We start from the raw sequence: 21,102 nt of genomic DNA, 5'->3' as shown, positions 1-21,102 counted from the left end.
GCCAACATTTATTAAGGCAATTTTAGTGACTCCCATGATATCAATATATAAAGATCAATGGCTTCTAAAAAGACTTCATGAATGGTTTCCTGCTTTGGATATCACATGGGTTCCAAGATACCCAAATTGGCCTGGATTGGAACTTTATGCAAAAGATGCCATAATTCAAGGGTGATCCATCCACAACAATGGTCCACATATGCTTTCGAAATTAATGTGGTTCATCTAGTCACCCTCATGGAGTTATTTATTGCTTCTATTGAATAGAAGCACTGAGGTTGGCTCAACTCGTGTGAGCCTGAAAGCATTTCATCATTTATCAAGTTGCTAAACAAATTCATAGAGTATAGGGGACCCAAATTCCAATCTAATGAAGCTGCTTGTGAAAGCCTAGAGGAAGCCCTTCGAAGGGAAGGTCTAATTTGTTAAGATGATGAATTTGGAGATAGCCTTGAGAATCTTAGTGATGAGCAGGAAGATGAGTTCTCATTAGGTCCACATGATGAACAAGATGACTTTGAAAACACGTGTTGGGAAGGATGAGTTTATGGAAAGTGAAATTGAGACCAACCTTGCCTTTCTCAAGGATATTACTCCCGATGACTCTTCTTTTGAGAACCTTGAGGAAGTTGATCCCATTAGCCCCTTGGAAGATGACATTGGAGATTACTTCCACATTGAAAAGGAGAAGTGGGAAATCATTGGTCCTCAATTTGATTGTGCTCCCATTTATGATACCGACAAGGAAGATGAGACTGAGATTGGTTTTCCCTTTCTCTCGGGCATTGTTTATGATGACGTATCCATCGATCCCCTTGGGAAGGAGAGTTATTATTTTCCCTTGCATGAAGACGGGCAGTTGGAAGTAATCGATTCTCCTTTTAGGAGAGACCCAATCTTTGATACTAATAATGAAAAAATCAGTAAGGCTCCTACCTATGATTCTATATTCAAATCACATGAGCCTTGAAGTTATGATTTTGGAGAAGAAAAAATTGTTGAATATGACACTTCGCCCTCCCCTTGCCTTTTCCAGTCTTCCTCAAGTGATTCCCTCACCCCTTGTCATATAATCTCAAATGAGCATGACCCCTTTCCCTCATCTAAGTATAGTGTCAAGGAAGAGCCCCTCATTGACTATTCTTGTCTCCCTGGACACATCCTCACAACTATGATCACTCCATAACCTCCTCTCTCCAAAATGGTCGTCACCGTGAGCAACCTATTTGTTGCACTCCTCCTTTCCCTCACCCTTCGTTCCCCTCTAATCATGACCTCGTGGCATCTGTAAAGTATAATATTATACCAATGATTGTGATAGGGGAAGTTCTTGAGAGTGATCTTTCATTCCACCATTGTGTGCTTAGAGGGAAAGCCCTACACTCCTAGATTGGCTTATTTTCCTTCTCCTAGGGCTTCCTTTTACCTCGAATGGAGATCATATTTTCCCACCCACCACTCGCTTCATCCTCCATATAATTATATCCGCATTTGCTGTGGGATTTGCCACATGAGTAATCATACTGGTAGTGATATGTATATGGATATGATGGTATGTTAGTTGCACTGGCTTTATGATTACACTTAGCATTAGCATTACTATATGCATGTTAGGGTAGGATGCATTGCATGTTGATTTTTGCATTAGAACTAATGTCATATGATATTTCTCAGATAGATCAGCTGCATTAAAAAAAAAATGCATTTAAAAGTTCATTTTTATGAGTCGATTTTATGGGTCTAATCCAAGCATGTGCGATCATGAGAGACCGCGAAAGCATGTTGCCCTGTGTTTTTCATCTATGATATGTGCAGGTAACAGGTCTATGGTGTACCAGGAGATTGTTAGTGTTCTCGTGACCTTCCATTTGAGCAGCTTCGCCCATTATTCGATAGATCATGTCCCAGTTGGAGCCAGATGTTACCCACCATTTTGTGGGTGATATCCTTAGGAGAATTGTTTTTCCAGCATGGTTCTCAGCGGCTAGCCAACAACCACCAACTAGCTCATTGTGCCACTTCTCCGCCACCTCAACCAGCCATGTGGTTCCTCACCCATCTATCATGATCGTATGTTTGAAGGTGGGCCTCCCGAACCTAACGGTATGCCTTGTCATTTGGTAATTGAGTACTGTAGTTTACTTATCATGGACACTTATGGGTATGGATTAATGGTGGGATTCAGAAGAAAGAGTGGGTTGAGTATGTGCTTCTGTCCCCTAGATCTTTTTTGGATGTTACCATTGGATGTTAGTCTTGTGGGATCTCTTTTACTGACCTTTGGGCTCTAGGGATGGTACTTCATGGGGAACCCTGATTTTGGTTGCATGGTCTCGCTCCCTCATCCACATATATCTCTCCCTCTTTGTTCATTCTAGCCCCATCCATCATTTTTCCCACCTGGGTCCACATTTCTCCACTGGGTCCACATAGGGTTAGCCTCCCCTTCCCCATGCCCAAACCTTGGGTCAGGCTTGGAATGTTGCCTCGAAGGTTGATCCAGTTGAAAAGAAAAAGTAAAAGCATAAATTACCACCTTCAATAGGAAAATGTACCACAAGATGCAAAAGATGGCCGAGACAAACATATTTAGCGCGTGGGAAAAAGCCAATGCATGAGCTCTACCCCATACCCATGTCCATCACCCTGGTTCCATAGGCCCTAGATGAGGCTCCTTTATCATTCAGGAACCCATGATTGTCCCAACCCCTGGTGGGCAATGAACCACCCTACCTTAAAGGGGGTATCCACTGCTATATCTTACACATCATGCTCTTACCCTTTGAGCCCTAAGCAGTTAATCAAAGAAAAATCAAGAAAAGGCAAAAGGAATATAAAGAAGGGTGTGAAAATCAAGGCCGAGCAACCTCATGCACCACGATTTCTCCCATCGATACATTATACACCCAAGTGTGGGCATCCCTTTTACTAGCTACCCTTGTACCCTGACATGTGGCCTAGGATTCTCCCTTTCATTCCCTATTCCATTCACCTCATTATCACATGCCACCACCATTTGAAGGATGTACCTTGGACATACTATCCCCTCTAAAGTTAGAAACCACCTAATATGGTTAACCCCCTTTGGAGCTTGGAGACATTAGCACATGCCAAAGCTAACTATGGAAGGGCGTGCCATTATGAAGTACCCAATTGTTGTCCATGGTTTGTAAGCTCTTTAACTCGATTACTTTAAATGACTTGTTGTACTGGAAGGCTAGGGGATGCACTGGATCTTATGGAGGATTGCTGGTGGTTTTCATTTTGGGTTTGGTCTCCCTTTACGGGGTATTAAAACTCCAGATGGCTACATTGGCACATGTAGGGTGTGTGTAGAGAGCCGTGGGCCTCCACAACAGTAGATATCACTCCATGGATCCCCAGAGATGTTCAAATATTGCTCGAGATTCACTTATTGGACAAAGAAGATGCACCTGGTTCACGATGCCCAGCCCACCCCACAATTGTACCATGCACTTGGCAGATGACCCAGGACTTGTACGCTGATGTGGCATCACTTACATTATCATCTAAGCCCTTTTAGATGGTTTACATGCATCTTCGACCTACTTGGAGACCCATGAGGTTTCTTGTGTGCCGCCGCACCCATTGGGATCACCACAGGTTAATTATTTGGAGAACAAGGGGCCAACCCCTTGTCCACTACTTTTGGGAGTCCTATTCATCATTATGGAAACTATAGACTTCATCAGGCTTTTTCGAAGGTCCAATGACATGTACTATTGATCATCTGAGCTCTTGAGAAGCTTATTCTTTGGTTTATGAGCTAGTTTGGTGGGCTTGTCACCAAAAGTTAGTTATTTTGCACATTATTTTATTTTAAGGGCCTATGTAGGCCTAGTTAGTTAAATCAAACTCATTAGAATTGTATAAATACAAGTGACGAGGATTCATTTTAGCATCATCACTTGGTTTGGACTTGTAGCTTTTGAGAGAACTTCACTATCCTTCTTGGACGATGAATTTTGGGAGCATGGAATGAATTTTGATGTTTGGATAATTTTCTCGTCTTGGAGCTTCTTGATTGGCAAATTTTTGATGGTTGGATATACTCTTAATACATGTAAGTGCAATTTAATGCTATTCTTTCTTTCTATTTTGTCACATACATTGTTGCTGGGATTTCGCTATACTAGGGCTAATTTACTGCATCCATTTATGCGAAGTTGTGGAAATTTTGTTTCTAGATAGTGATGCTTCATGTATGGGCCATGTATTATGAATGAATGTTCCTAGAGATGCTTCATCATTGAAATTCATCTTGATAAGCCATCTATTTGAAAAACGAAGTATAAAGCTCTTGAAGCTGCTTTTAGTTGTTGCCCTAATGCTGAGTGATGCTGTCTTTGAGGCCTCCTTGACATAGAATATCCGAAGTCCATAGTCATAATTCTACTTGAATCCAATCTCCCTAAAAGGATTAGGTGCTAGTCCTCCATAGGTGATCACCTCAAAGCTTATTTCTTTCACCTTCCCCTCTTTTCTAGGTCTAGCCTACATAGGTAACCTAGGTCATCAATTGTCTCACAATCTAACCATCCAAACACTTTGATTTTTGGTCCACAACTGCGTTGGTGTGTCTTCAAGAAGCCCCCAAATTTCATGAGATTCCGACAGTAGGATCTTGAGATATCGTAAGCCCTATCTTGAATATTGATTCTTTCCCCTAGTTTCCTTAGGTTAGAAACCTCACTGGCATCATTGCATTATCTTTCATTGAAAATTCCTTCCTTTATTCCCTTCTCCTCCCTGATTAGGTCAATTATATCATTGGTTGCTAAATCCTAACCCCTTGACCTAACCTCGGGTCCACTTGGTCCCGTGTGGTCCTATACACTGTTAAGGATAATTCTTCAAGGATCATTTGGAATCCAAATTTTCACAAGAATTTTGTTAAAATTGGCAACCAGGGCAAAACTTCATGTGGGTCATCTTATTCATGGCTGATAATATTTTTATTAGATTCCTCTCGTCGAGAGGTGTAGGATTGATATAAAGATTGTCCGATTCCGATAAGTATTCATGGAGATATGAATTTATTTTGATTATGGAATTATTATCAAGCCGACCTACAACTCATGTAGGCTCAGAAGCCCAACAGTCGCATCTATTCACCCACCAACGTTGTGTATAAATATAAGAGGACTTTTCCTCATTTGGACTCACTCATCTCATCACATCTCTCTCTCTCTACTACGCAGAAATGAATCTCTTCTCTATTGCGCTGAAATGGGTCTCTCTCTCACACATGTGAAGCCGGAAACTGCTGAAACTGAAGCTGCAACTGCAGAAGTAAAGATTGACTTGCGTGGCCTAGAAGATCTCCTCTTTGGAACTGCGCTGTAGGTTCGTCTGAACCTCCTCTAAAAGCCGCAACTTTTGGTGGTGGAATGAAGTCAATCCGACGAACGGTTTGCAAGATATCGACTGCCCTAGTTTGAAGCCGGAAACTGCTGAAACTGAAGCTGCAACTGCAGAAGTAAAGATTGACTTGCGTGGCCTACAAGATCTCCTCATCTGAACTGCGCTATAGGTTCATCTGAACCTCCTCTGGAAGCCGAAACTTTTGGTGGTGGAATGAAGTCAATCCGACGGTCGGTTTGTGAGATATGGTCTGCCCTAGTTTGATAATGAAGCCACTAATGCTGATGCTGCTGATCTAGGGTTCGCTACTGCTGATATGAATCAGATTTATTGTACTATTTCTCTCTGCTGAATTATTGAAGATAAAAGAAGATTTGATCAAAGGGTTTCCCCACACATTGTGGGGTTTGTCCCTGGCTAGCTGCCACATCTTGTGTCTCTTGTCTTGGCTTGTTTTCTGTCGATCGTTTAATGTTCTATCTGCACTTTACTTTAAGTACATGTGATTGCTAATCAGTGGAATATAATAAGAAAAAGAAGTAAACTGTTATAAGCATAGAACATACCATAACTTAACATGGTATCAGAGCTGAGGTGAAGACAAAGCCCGAGCAAGAGCAAGAGCAATCATCGAAGAGAATATTGGCAAGGCTATCCTAAAAGAACTATGGGGTCCTCAACACTCTTTCCTGCTGAAGACAAGCTCCGTGAGAAAGCTGACTATCACGGATGGAAGATGTCTATCGATCTAACCCTTGAGAATCAAGGAGTGTTGGATCATGTGAGAGGCAATATTGTTGAGCCTCCATCAAATGCATCCGCTGCTGCCTGGAACAAATGAAAAAATTGGACAAGTCAAAACAATAGAAGATCATCCGGGACTCTATCGACAAGCACTTGGTGGCCTACATCTCTGAACTGGACACCTCCAAGGAAATCTACGATAGACTGGACTACTCTTTTGAACTATAATGTAATTCCTGGTTTCAAGGAATTAATGGCTAGATGCATTCAAGAAGAAACAAGGGAAGAAGTGCAAGAAATGCCCATGCCTAAAGGTCCTCCTGCTGCCTTTTCTTCTCATGCAAAGAAAAGAAATAATTCCGGGACTAAATCAAAAGGAAAGGCTGGACCTAAGGCTACAAGAAAATGACGATGTTACATTTGCGATAAAGCAAGTCACTATGCAAGGGAGTGCCCTGATAGAAAGGACTCACACCAGGACGATGATCAAAATCCCTCTGATGGCAATCAAAGGAATAACAAATTCAACAGAAAAGGTAAGAGGAGAGCTGGGAATCAAGGAAGAGGACAAGCATTCAAGAAGGCTAGAAATTCCAGGATGTATTAAATGCACTTGAACTCAAAAAGAACCTAGTGTCCATCTTGGCAATGGAAGACAGAGGCTACAAGGTAACTTTCAACAATGGCAAGGTATGTATATGGAAAAATAATGTTAAAGATGCCTTTACTCTTGGGTTTAGTGTTGATTCATTATATCAGGTCGATGGAAGTCCGCTAGGTGTCATGTCTTGTGACACAACTCTTTAGTCCGAACTTTGGCATCGGAGGTTTGCCCACTTTCATTACAAAGCTCTACTCGATGTAAGACAGATGGTAACAGGGATGCCCGAATTCCAAGTAGAGAAAGAAGGTGTATGTCCGGGATGTGCCAAAGGAAAGCTCAAAAGGGGACCATTCCCCTCAAGCCAAAGCAAAACCTCCGATATATTACAATTGGTTTACTCAGACATACCTGAGGTTGGCATTAAGAGGGAGACTACTACACCACATACTCCTGAGCAGAATGGTGTGGTGGGAAGGAAGAACCACACGATGATGGAAGCTGTCCGGGCCATGCTACATGATCAAAGACTTCCAAAGTTTCTATGGGCTGAAACTACAATCACCGCCGCATATGTACAAAATCGATGCCCTCATCAAGCATTGAGTTCCTAAACTCCTGAAGAAATGTTCACCACCGGTCAAAGGGAAGTCGTGATTAGTCATGATGTCACCTTTGACAAAGATATGGCTCTCAGCAAGGTGGACAATCTGCTGACTTTGAGTAGCTCTCAAGAAGCCGACACCAGGGGACCGAAAGAAAAGGATGATGAATCAATGCCTGATGTAGAAGAACCCATGGATCCGATTGATCCTCATCCACATGAGCCTTCCTCTTCTAGGAAGAGGCCTTCATGGCTTAGGGGGATACTTGATGATGCTGAAGGACATGCTGCACCCTGAGGAACCTTCCATCAAAGTAAGAAACTTAACAGGTATCAGGGATACCTGACCATCATGAGCACGATCATACAAAATGAACCTTCATCATTCTCAGATGTCATCAAGCATTAACTATGGAAGGATGCCATGACCATAGAATATGAGTCTATTATGGAGAATGATGTCTGGGAAGTAGTTCCCAGACCCTGGACAAGACAATTGTTACTTCAAAATGGCTTTACAAGATAAAGCTTGCAGCAAATGGAAGTATGGAAAAGTATAAGGTTCATTTTGTTGCTTGTGGTTTATCCCAGAAGGGAGGTATAGACTATGATATTTGCACCTGTTGCCAGATATACGACCATCCGCTTGATCATAGCCCTTGTGGCTTCACAAGGATGGAACCTACATCAGATGGATGTTAAGACCACATTCTTGCATGGTTCTATCAAAGAAGAGGTCTATGTGGAGCAACCTGAAGGATTTGAGATTTATGATTGAAAATCTCATGTATGCAGGTTGAAGAAGGCTCTCTATGGGTTGAAGCAAGCACCCCGAGCATGGTATGAGAGGATCGATAGCTACTTGATGAAGCTGGGATTCACTAGGAGTGAAGCTGATCCTAACCTTTACTTTAAGGTTGAAGATGACAAGCCTCTCATACTGGTGTTGTATGTGGATGACCTCTTTCTAACAGGTGCAAACCCTCTCATTCACAAATGTAAGAGGGAGATGGCTTCTGAATTTGAAATGAAGGACCAAGGACTTGAAGTGTGGCAGAAGCCAAGGGAAATTTTCCTATCTCAAGGAAAATATGTGGTAAATATATTGGAAAGATTCGGTATGATGGACTGCAAGCCTGTGACTACCTCGAGGATCTTAACTTTTAGAAGTTATATGGTAGTGATGTCGGACCAGACTTGGGAAATGCCTCTGAGTTTCAAAAACTCATTCGCATTGATGTTCTTGGTGAACCTCCGTCCGAACATATGTTTTGCAGTTAGCATTGTGAGCTCATATTTGGTTGAGCCTCACTGGATTGATGCCAGGAATCTTCTGAGATGTCTTTAGGACACAATCTCTCATGGATTAAGATACACTGCTGGAGATGTGAGACTACTTAGATATACTGATGTTGATTGGGCAGGCAGTGTGGTGGACCGTAAGAGCACTTCTGGGTACTGTTTCACCTTGGGATCTGCTTCGATATCCTGGATGAGCAGGAAGCAGAAGTCGGTGGCTTTGAGCACCGCCGAAGCAGGATATATTGTTGCTAGCATAACCTCGTGTGAGGCAGTCTGGTTGCGAAAGCTCTTCAGTGAGCTGTTTGGATTTACATTGGATACCACTGTGATTCTCTGTAACAACCAGAGGTGGGTTTCGATTATTGAGGAATCCCATATTCGTCAATTGCTCCAGCAGATAGACATCATCTGGGATATGGTAAGTCGATGAGCAAGGAAGCTCCATCACATTAAGATGATGTACAGGTTGATACACCTTGTCAAAGCCCCGAGGAAAGATCTAATTTGTGATTTTCCCAAACGACTTGGAGTCGGCAAGAAACCTTTGTAAAAGGGTCCTGCATGTTGCATACATTGAGCTCTGGGAGCTCTGAGGGCTTGCGGTTCCTACTGGAGCAACATATGACCACAGGGTGACTCACCCTCCCCTGGTGGTGCACACTGGAACAAAATGATTCGCTCTCTTGTGGGACAAGATGATTCGCTCTCTTGTGGAACAGGATGATTCGCTCTCCCGTGTAGCAGGATGATTAGTTCTCCTGTGAGGCCTGGATTGATGTGTTCTCCATGGCAGCCTAGATTGATGTGTTCTCCACGGCGATTGTAGCAGGATTGATGTGTTCTCCTGTGAGGACAGGATTGATTAGTTTTCCTGTCGAGGCATCCTACCCATGCAGTCTGGGACTCATGGGAAGTACCTCTCATCTGATCAATGAGCAGGGAAATGAAGTTAGGGACCATAGTATAGTACTGATGGACGCATCGTTGTATCTACCGTACTCCCTACGCTAGGATGACCTCCATTGATCTGGGATCAATGATACTGCTCTGGGACCAGTGGTAGGAGTTGTACCATACTATGACGCTGACTTCGGGTCGGTTGAGACTGCTCTGGGACCAGTGGTACATACTCCGAGACTGACTTCGTGTCAGTGCAGTACTGGTCTGGGACCAGTGAGAGTGGTACATACTATGATGCTGACTTCAGGTCAGTTGAGACTGGTCTGGGACCAGTGTTACACTCTCTGAGACTGCGATACTGGTCTGGGACCAGTGGTAGGAGTTGTACCATACTATGACGCTGACTTCGGGTCGGTTGAGACTGGTCTGGGACCAGTGGTAGGAGTTGTACCATACTATGACGCTGACTTCGGGTCGGTTGAGACTGGTCTGGGACCAGTGGTACATACTCCGAGACTGACTTCGTGTCAGTGTAGTATTGGTCTGGGACCAGTGAGAGTGGTACATACTATGACGCTGACTTCGGGTCGGTTGAGACTGGTCTGGGACCAGTGGTACACTCTCTGAGACTGCGATACTGGTCTGGGACCAGTGGTAGGAGTGGTACTTACTATGAAGCTGACTTCAGGTCGGCTGAGACTGGTCTGGGACCAGTGGTACGCACTCTGAGACTGACTTTGAGTCAGTGGAGGATGATACTGGTCTAGGACGAGTGGAGTTGTACTCACTATGACGCTGACTTCGGGTTGGTTGAGACTGGTCTGGGACCAGTGGTACATACTCTGAGACTGACTTTGAGTCAGTATGATACATCCTCGATCATTTCTTCTTCTTCATAATTCGGACAAAAGCAGAGCAGAACAGAACAATGCAAGAGCAGAGCAGAACAGAGCAAAACAATACAGATCAGTGCAGGGCAGAACAAGACAAAGTAGAATAGGCAGAATAGAGCAGAGCAGGGCAAGGGTCAAGCTGTACAGGGCAGTGTATTTGATGGATGAATAGTAACGACCGATAGACAGATTGTAGATGAAGTTCTCCATGGTTGAGAGGGAGTGTTAAAATTGGCAACCAGGGCAAAACTTCATGTGGGTCATCTTATTCATGGCTGATAATATTTTTATTAGATTCCTCTCGTCGAGAGGTGTAGGATTGATATAAAGATCATCCGATTCCGATAAGTATTCATGGAGATATGAATTTATTTTGATTATGGAATTATTATCAAGCCGACCTACAACTCATGTAGGCTCAGAAGCCCAACAGTCGCATCTATTCACCCACCAACGTTGTGTATAAATATAAGAGGACTTTTCCTCATTTGGACTCACTCATCTCATCACATCTCTCTCTCTCTCTCTACTACGCAGAAATGAGTCTCTTCTCTATTGCGCTGAAATGGGTCTCTCTCTCACACATGTGAAGCCGGAAACTGCTGAAACTGAAGCTGCAACTGCAGAAGTAAAGATTGACTTGCGTGGCCTAGAAGATCTCCTCTTTTGAACTGCGCTGTAGGTTCATCTGAACCTCCTCTAAAAGCCGCAACTTTTGGTGGTGGAATGAAGTCAATCCGACGAACGGTTTGCAAGATATCGACTGCCCTAGTTTGAAGCCGGAAACTGTTGAAACTGAAGCTGCAACTGCAGAAGTAAAGATTGACTTGTGTGGCCTAGAAGATCTCCTCATCTGAACTGCGCTGTAGGTTCATCTGAACCTCCTCTGGAAGCCGAAACTTTTGGTGGTGGAATGAAGTCAATTCGACGGTCGGTTTGTGAGATATGGTCTGCCCTAGTTTGATAATGAAGCCGCTAATGCTGATGCTGCTGATCTAGGGTTTGCTACTGCTGATATGAATCAGATTTATTGTACTATTTCTCTCTGCTGAATTATTGAAGATAAAAGAAGATTTGATCAAAGGGTTTCCCCACACATTGTGGGGTTTGTCCCTAGCTAGCCGCCACATCTTGTGTCTCTTGTCTTGGCTTGTTTTCTGTCGATCGTTTAATGTTCTATCTGCACTTTACTTTATGTACATGTGATTGCTAATCAGTGGAATATAATAAGAAAAAGAAGTAAACTGTTATAAGCATAGAACATACCATAACTTAACAAATTTTAAGGCCTAGAGACCTCCATTATAAGATACATACCTTAAACCTATACCTTGAAATTATCCTTAAGCCTTTCCTTGAGAGCTTTTAACTTTGCCTTCCAAAGCAAGCAAGCCACATATTTGAGCCTCTCTTGTGAATAGGCTTCCAGGATCAACCCTCACCCTTATCATCGGTCCATCTATTTTGTGATCCTTACCATAACGGGTCTCCTCCCATCGGTGAAAATCCGTAAAGTGTAGGGAGTCTTAGCCTAGGTGATAATGGGCTAATACACCATTGTTGCCCTTAGCCTAGTAGTAGACCTTCAAGGATCCTCTTTTTAGAACCCCTGCTGGTTTGAGCAGTAATAGGGATGAAAATGTTTGATGATGATTTTTTCTTCACTATTTGCCTTTGTTCTTCCTTATCTACTATTGTTTGAATTTGGGACTAGTTTTTTCGTGGTCTTTGGCAAAGTGTTCGTGTCGATGTCGATATTTGTAATACAATTTGCATTTAAATGGAAATGGAAATTGCTCATAGTCCTGCTTTTGCACATGCTTCTAGTCATCCAAGATGAGAAAAATAGCTTCTAGAAGACCCTTTTCTAGATCTTCGACACATGCAAACATACCAACCTTTGATTCAGATTTATCAACATATTTCCTCAGTTTGATGCCAAAGCTTCTTTGTGACTCGTCATTCCTGTTAGTTTTTGTAGCATCGGATATGTTTTAGCCACAAAATTTTGTGGAGAGGCTAGAATATATGAGATCTCCAAAACCCATAAATCGTTTCTGGAAATTCTTCTAAAGAATGACTTAATTAGATTATTAACCAGTTTTTAAATATTTCCTAAGTCTAAACTTAGGAAATATGGTTAATTAATCAGAATTAATTAAGTCAAGTTGTGAATTTTCTAGAAACTCACACGGATCGACTTCAAGTTAATCCTAGCCATTGATTAAGATTTAATCTTGGTTGTTGGAGTCCCAATAGAGAATTATAAGAAGAAGTCGATGGGCACTTGGAGAACACACTTGAGCAATAGTTCTTTGTGCAAATCTAGCTAGAGCAGTAGAGTTCGAACCAGAGAGGGACAGAGTGTCAGTGAGGGGCAGAGACAGTGATTCGGAGGAATATTTCTAGATCCGGAGAGGCAACAGCAAGAGGTTGAGTTATTTCAAGTGCAGGAATGCGAATGTGGGAACGTGTGAGTGCAGGAACGCGAGTGCATGCAGCATGAGTGCAGGAAGCGCGAGTGCCAGGGTTGCTTAGGGAATATCTCTGCCAGATTTTCTTGTTGTTTGGAATCTGGATTGCCAGTTGGGCATCCATAGATGTACTCATATTTCACTGTTGCATAATAAAATAGAACCCTCACTGCTTCATCGGTTTTACCAAGTTGGGTTTTTTTGGGGACATTTGTTCAAAAATAACTATGTAAATTTATGTGTGGTATTGCATTTCTTCCAGCGTTTATTCTTCCGTAGTTTTATTGGTGTAGGTTGCAGTGTCAGTTGTTCAGTATTTGCTGTAGGAAACATTAACTAAATTGTTAAATTTAATTAACAATTAAGAGAATAATTTCCAGTTGTTGCAATAGGATTCAGGTTTCTGAATTTTCACATGGTATCAGAGCGCAAATGATCAACCATAGAGCTCAGTAGCGAAGAAAGGAGGAGTTTCGTTGTTCAATGTGGGCAACAGATCGAAACCCTAGAGGACATCGCAGTCACTTTGCCAAGAGGCTAAATTTCTTGAGGAGATTCGATTTCTCTGAGAGAGGGACAGAGAAATTCGATCTATCCAGATCGAGGGATTCTGGAGGCAGAGGAGCATCCTAGTATTTTTGCAGAGAAAATCTTTAGCTAGACATAGTAGTTTTTGCAACAGTTTTGCTAGAGCAGAGCTAGCGTCGGGTGGAAGAGAGAAGAGCACACACAGAGGGAAAATTTTCTCTTAGGGAACTTTGAGTTTCAGAAGTTCGATTTTCCATTGCAGATTTGCAGTTGTTGTGAGCATATTTTCTCGCTGGAGGGAGTGTGAGTAGTAGATTCAACAGCCGAGCAGAGGGAAAGAGGGAGATTTTCGAGGTTTATTTTTCCCAGCTTTTGAGTTTCGCAGACTTTGCAGATTTACAGAGATGGTCGTACGAGATTGCCAAAGGTGGCTGTGCGAGTTAGCCGGAATGCAGATCTGGGCAATAGATCAACTTCCAGTTGATAGAGACAGGTACCAGAGGAAGTGCAAGTGTCTAGTTTGCGTTGCAAAGCGAAGAAAGGTCCTATTAAGGGACAGGGCTCAAAAGGATATAATGGGGCACTAGATCTAGGTGGAGTATGAGACTCTAGTGTGCCAGATGGGCAGGGTCCTTGAGGAGTCCACCTCATGCACCAATACCTTGCTACGGGGGCCCACAGTGTTCAGTAGCAAGATGGATCAGTGACAGTTGATGTAGTCAGATGCCAGAGAGACAGGTGCAGAGACTAGTAACAGTTAGATGTTGGGGAGCGCAGTGTAGAGTTGGCAACAGTACAATTGGCATAGTGCAGAGTCAACAACAATGCAGATTCTTCAGTGACTGTGCAGATACTAGTGGCAGTCAGAGACTCAGGTGATAGGTGTATTATACTGATCACAGTTGATTCAGTATTTAGGATGCTTCTCAGTTACAGTTGTTGCAAAGCAACAACAACAAATGAGAGGGAGTTGCAGTGCAAATGCAGTGTTGGCAGCAATTCAACAGAGTCAGCAACAACACAGATGCAACGAATATCAGAGTTGCGCAGTGGTTGGTGGGAAGCAGTGCCAGACATCAGCAGCGTGACAAGAGATGATGCAGAGACAGGGTGTTGTCACAGGATGTGCAGTAGAGCACTAGAACACATTCCTCGCTAAGAGGGAGTGTTAGTTTTTGTAGCATCGAATGTGTTCTAGCCACAAAATTTTGTGGAGAGGCTAGAATACAAGAGATCTCCAAAACCCATAAATCGTTTCTGGAAATTTTGCCTAGAAATGACTTAATTAGATTATTAGCCAGTTTTTAAATATTTCCTAAGTCTAAACTTAGGGAATATGGTTAATTAATCAGAATTAATTAAGTCAAGGTGTGAATGTTCTAGAAACTCACACGGATCGACTTCAAGTTAATCCTAGCCATCGATTAAGATTTAATCTTGGTCGTTGGAGTCCCAACAGAGGATTATAAGAAAAAGTCGATGGACACTTAGAGAACACACTTGTGCAGCAGTTCCTTGCGCAGATCGAGCTAGCAGCAGTAGAGATTGAGCTAGAGAGTGACACAGTGTCAGTGAGGGGCAGGGACATTGATCCGGAGTAAGATTTCTAGATCTGGAGAGGCAGCAGCAAGATGCTGAGTTTTCCCAGTGCAAGAATGCGAGTGCAGGTGCAGGAACGTGCAAGTACAGGAACATGAGTGTAGGAATGCGTAAGTGCATGAACACGCGAGTGCAAGAATGCGCGAGTACAAGAAGCACGAGTGTTGGGGTTGCCTAGGGGATATCTCTACCAGATTTTCTTGCCGTTTGGGATTGCCAGTTGGGCATCCATAGATGTACTCAGATTTCACTGCTGCACCGGTTTTCCCAAGTTGGGTTTTTCCGGGGACATTTGTCCAAAAATAACTGTGTAAATTTATGTGTGTGTGCTAGCATTTCTTCCAGCGTTTATTCTTCCGCAGTTTTATTTGTGTAGGTTGCAGTGTGAGTTGTTCTGTATTTGTTGTAGGAAACAGTAACTAAATTGTTAAATTTAATTAACAATTATGAAAATAATTTCCAGTCGCTGCAATAGGGTTCGGGTTTCCGAATTTTCACAATTACAACTATGTAGCCAAGCTCAAGATCAAAATTTGGATTTTGGAGTCTAGCAGTTGAGATACATTCTCCTTGTTCTGAAGAAATACTGTCCATTTCAAAAGACAACATCTCGACTCTGTTTATTAGATGCCCAAGAAGAATCGGGTTATTGAGGATATGATGTGTCAAGTTGTGTGTGAATATACAAAAAATCTCTGTGACAGAGATGAAAAGAATGCAAACAGGAAAGCTAAATTCAAAGAAGACATGGCTGCTCTGCTTGAGAAAGTGGACATATTGGCTAAACTATCAGATAAGGACCAAAGGAAGATGATGCCTTTTAGCAAAGCATCCATAAATGTCTAGAGTATCTGGTGGATTGTGTGGTGAATCAGGAACCCCGTCTACAAAGACGAAGAAACTCCCTCAGGCTCAGATAAGAAAAACGTTCCTGGGTGTTTAAAGCTCTGCATAACCTTCTGTCATGGTATTGGTTAAACTGACAGATAAGGACCAAAGGGTGATGTAGCCTTCAAGAAAAGAATGCATAAATACCTAGGGTATCTGGTAGAATTTGTGGTGAAGCAGGAACCCCCATCTACATAGAAAAAGAAACTCTCAGGCTTCAAAAAGAAAAGTGTTCCTCGGGTGTTTAGAGTTCTGCATTGACTTCTGCCCTGGTACTCTCAGTTTTATTATGTTGTCTGTGTCCTGTTTGAAACAATATGGGTATCTGTTACATAATCTGCTGTTAAATTATATGCTTATATGTCTGGTCTTTTAGATGTCAAGGTTTCTGTTTTTTTATCAGATGGGCAGAATGCTTTTATAGCCCTGTTTTAGAATAATCTATATGTAACAGTATCTCCAGATATGCTGTTCTGGTGACTCAAGTTTTTAGGAGATGCATATAGAAACAAAACATAAATGTTAACCAAAAAATAAATCCAGCAAGTAGAATAATTCTGTCATTACCAAGCATGTCTGTAGAGTTGATGTCAACATGTGAGGTGCCGCAGTACTAAGGGGTTTTACTTACTTCTAAAGTGGAAATTTGGCTTGATTCCTCTCTGCTATTTATGCCATGAAACTACCTAAAAGGAAAAATTACTATGGTAATGTGAGTGAAAAAGGGCAATGACCAGAGCTTGGGATGTATTGACCCAGATGGGTAATCAGGCATCACGATTCACAACATAAAAGCAACAGGAAATAGTTATCAACATGCATCTCCAATTCACATGACATTCCATTGAATCTATTGACATCAAGGCCACTTTCAGCTTAACAGAGTATGTTCAAGGTATCATACTATGATACAGGTAGATGTAATGCTTTTGTAGCTTCTCGGGCCACTTTGTAATTGTCAGTGCAATTGAACAATAGCAGTTTAAATCCTAGAATCTTCTGTAAACAGCACACATCGTAACTAAGACCTTCTATGAGAGTGCATAGATTTTGAAGGATCTTATTCCTGGTTATCTTGAGTTATTTCTTGTGTAAGCATGTTACCAGAAAAACTATCCATACACACCTCATCCTCAAAATTATCAATAATTGCTTCCAAATCTTCACTGCTTTCTACCCCACGCCGATGAGCCTCTATAAAATCTACCAATTCAACTATAGTAGTATTGATCCCTGCATCCCAGACAAACAGAATATTTATAATTCACCATCCAAATATGTGCAAGAAAACTCGGCATGAATAGAAAGACTTGCAATAAACCTAGGAGCTGGAGGAAGCTTCCTCCGCACACAGAAAGACTACAAAGATAAGAGAAACTTCAGAATGGAAAACATATAATTACATTCAAGAGTAGATAAAATTCAAATCTACATGCAATGTATCAGTGGAACTTGAATATTTAAAATTATACTACACTTGGTAAAATAATTGTAATTGCAGAAAAAGTATCATGAGAAATAAAAAAGGAATACTACTGGCATGTTCATTTTGATCACTGTTCACTAAAATGTGGCATTCTCTACTCACATCTGGTTTCCACTATTCTAAATTCAAACAATTACACATTTTCAGCTGCCTACCCTTGTAGCAAATCAAACGTTTCCTACCTCAAAAGCATAGTTTGAAACTAGATAAATTTCTCTTTTATACATTTCATGCTTATGTTCAGAAATATATTCAGAATGTACTACTATAAAAAGCCACGTAAGCCTCCTACCAAGGTGGATACTACTGCACGTTAGGGAATGCAGGGGAATTTTAAAACTGATTGAGGCCAGCATAAGCGTTTTCACCTTCATGCATTTGTAACTCTGTTAATCCTCATGAATAAGCATTGCAATGTGTTTCTCAGTGTCAACCCATCACTTCGCTGAATATGAGAATTTATTACAGTTTTATTTGAACATGATGAAGAATGAATACGATAATAAGGAAAACAGCATGTGTGCATTTAGTAGCATGCAGTCTTAGCTAGTGTGCCTAATTTCAAGGATTGCAACAGCATTCCTCCTTGACTTAGTAGCTAAATATTCAGTACCAGCTCAGATAATTTTCAGATTCAACTGGGAGTATTCCTTGGATTATTACAACCTTCTTACCTGATTTAATACAGCTACTGCATTATCTTCATAATCCAAAATGCAGTCTGAATTACTAAGCTATTACTGTCATTATGTTTGAAGAACCCAACGAATGTGCTAGAGCTCCAATTATTCTATTCCACTTTGTCTGCACCTAACTGAACTTATCCTCAGTGACCTAAGGCTGTGTGAACTTTAATAAATCAAGCCAAGTTGACACATGTCTAATGTCACCATTGGAGTGCATATTTCTAAGCTATTTTGTTTCCTCTCCTTGTCTTCAATATTGCTATTGTAGAAGTGATGAACCATGAATTTCAAGAATAGGTGGTGTTGATAGACACCAATACCATTATAGCACTAAACGACGAGTGAGCATAGCTCAACATATGGAATGAATAATCAACACATCATGATAAATCGATCTATAGGATCATCTGTATAACCCAACGCATAAGTAATTCCCATGAGATATAGAAGACATGGTCAAATTTGATCACCTTAGACACACTTAGATCTCCATATTTTTCTGCTTTGATTTTATGCACCAATCGACCTATTCCAGACCATTGCTAATCACTTTGACCAATTGACTATCCAGTAGGCTACCCAATTGATAGGATTACACCGTCTCAAGGATTTAAAGATGGGATAAGCTTTTTGTTCCAACACCCATCATCAATACAACTCTTTGGAGATTCAAGAGGTGGAATTATAGGACAACTTCCTGCAGTCCAATCATAGCCCAAAGTTTCACAAATTGAGCTTCTGTGGCAGTCTTAGTAAAAATGGTAACAATTTGATCATCTATCCTGCAATAAACAGGAGACACAACTTTCTCATGTACCGTCTCAAATAATGGGCATAAAGCTCCACATGCTTCATCTTACGATGAGCAACAAAGTTATCAACAACTTGCATTGCACTCTGATTGTCACAAAATACTATAGTCAACTCCTTAAAAGGAAATATTAGCTTGCCCAATAGGTTGTGAATCCACATTGCCTCTATGCAACAACACCTATATATTCAACTTCTGAGGTCGATAGAGAAAGAAATTTGTGTTTCCTACAAAAGCACACTATGGGCCAAATCCAAGTTGGAACACATATCCTAAAGTTGACTTTTGTCATTGCTATATCCAATGCAATCAAAATCAGAATTACTGAACAACTGGTTTGCATTCCTATTGCAATAGTTTATACCAAACGGATATGTATCACTATCCTTGATATAAGGAAGAATCCTCTTTGCAGTGTTTAAGTGGTTCTCTCACAAATCTTGCATGAGCCTAGAGACTACACTAGCAATGAATGGTATATTATGTCAATTGCGTGTCAAATAAATGACTCACAAGTTGGATGTTGGGAAGATTATAGGATTGGATGTTTGTGAAACTTGTTAATTTTGTAGCATCTGACAGGGGTTCTAGTCTTGACTTATGTTAGAGAGGTTAAAGAATACAAGATCTCCAAAACCCGGAAAAGGTTTCAGGAGAAGTTAATTGATCAATAATTAAAAAACGCCTAACTTCGAAAAATTGGTTAATTAACAACAATTAATTGAGAAAGATCGAGAAAGCTCTAGAGACTCACACATATCGAATCTAAGATGATCTTTGCCATTGATAACGATTTAATCATGGTTGTTGGTGCTCCAACGAGAGATTATAAGAGTAGATCGATGGGGATAGAGATAGACACATCGAGCAATAGGGAGAGCGAGTTCTCGGGCAGACTGAGCTATCTAATGCAGAGATTCAGCAGGAAGAAGAGTTCGAGCTAGAGAAGGAAGCATCAATGATTGAGGGAGGAGAAACAACAGTGTTTCAGAGCATCTTTCGAGTTCTGGAGAGCCAACAGAAGGGTGGCCGAAATATTTTGTAGAGAAAGTCGTCCAAGTGGTGCGATTTAGCCAGATTAGTAGAGCGAGTTGCCGGGATGAGGTTGGATCAGTTGCCAGAGTCCAAAAAGTCATTTCGGAAGGTAGAGCGAAATTTTCCAGTGGCAGGGGAAGGCTCGATGGCCAATTTGGAGCAGTTCCAGGAGGCCATACGAACTGTGTAGGCTAGCAGTGCGAGCAAGCTAGAAGTGGGTAGAGTTGTTTGGCAGAGTGAGAAATTTTCTCCAAATTATTTTAATGAGAATTTTGCTAGAGGATTTCCAGTTGGGAATCTAGATATTATACTCGGAATTTTACTGCTGCATAATAATAAAATAAATCGTCATCTGCTACACTGGTTTTCCCTTCAAGGTTTTTCCAGGGATGTTAGTCCAAAAATATTGGTGTCTATTTTATTGTGTGTGCATTATCTTCCCAGTTCCAGTTTATTTTCCACAATGTAATTTATTGTGAAGAATTGCAATGTGATTTATTCGTTATTTGACATAACAGATAAACTGCCAGTTAATCTTTTAGAAGAATAAATTTCCAGTTGCTGCAATTTAAGGAAATTTCACATTGTATCAGAGAATTGAAGATCAAATCAAAGGTTCAGTAGCGAAGGGAGAAAATTTTACAATTTTAGAGGGAGTTTTGAGCAGAATTTCATAGATCTGCACAGGCCACCAATGAGTGCGAATTGCAAAGGAAAAAGGGTTCTATTTTCAGTTGTAGGAGTGGGAAAATTAAATTAGCCTCAAAAGCAAAGTTTGCAGGAAGTGTATTTTTCGAATGGAGGGTTCTTGTGAGTAGATCTGTGAGTTTGTTGAGCATATTTGGGCACAGTTGATTTGCAGCAGCAGATCAATGTTGCGTGGAAGAGAAACGCACACAGAGGAATTTCCAGAATTTCTCAGAGGGTTTCCAGATCTACTTTCTAGGAGGAGATCCGAGATTTCCCATAGCAGATTTTCCAGTCAGCTAGTGCGAGTTTCAGGAGCAGCAGATCGTGTGCTGGATTCCAGAGGAGTTCTGGAAGGTTGAGAGAGTTGCCCAATTAAGGTAGTAGGCAATGTGAGTACCAGAAAAGGATTTCTGGAGGAAAACAAGAGAAAATTTGCACATTCCAGAAAGGGGGTACGAGTAGTGAAGGGAAGGCCG

The 21,102-nt window shown here is 41.4% G+C and overlaps 1 protein-coding gene and 1 long non-coding RNA gene across 3 annotated transcripts in view; one reads left to right on the top strand and one right to left on the bottom strand.

Moving 5' to 3' along the window:
- LOC149167168 (uncharacterized) overlaps positions 1–21,102 on the top strand; it is a 223,500-nt gene that overhangs the window by 69,254 nt on the left and 133,144 nt on the right. The window lies entirely within an intron of this gene.
- The window catches only part of LOC149167169 (DNA (cytosine-5)-methyltransferase DRM2-like), a 219,114-nt gene that overhangs the window by 66,637 nt on the left and 131,375 nt on the right, over positions 1–21,102 (bottom strand). The window contains exon 7 of the mRNA XM_089432574.1: positions 17,045–17,151. Coding sequence (XP_089288700.1) covers positions 17,045–17,151 — 107 coding nt within the window. The remainder of the gene's footprint in view (positions 1–17,044; positions 17,152–21,102) is intronic.

The sequence above is a fragment of the Pinus tabuliformis genome, chromosome 5_1 (assembly GCF_031772625.1).
Source record: "Pinus tabuliformis cultivar Carrire ecotype Pingquan chromosome 5_1, CPIR1, whole genome shotgun sequence".
In the NCBI taxonomy this organism is placed as follows: domain Eukaryota; kingdom Viridiplantae; phylum Streptophyta; class Pinopsida; order Pinales; family Pinaceae; genus Pinus; species Pinus tabuliformis.
The sequence above is the reverse complement of the archived record's forward strand: the minus strand, read 5'-3'. Positions and strand labels throughout refer to the sequence as shown.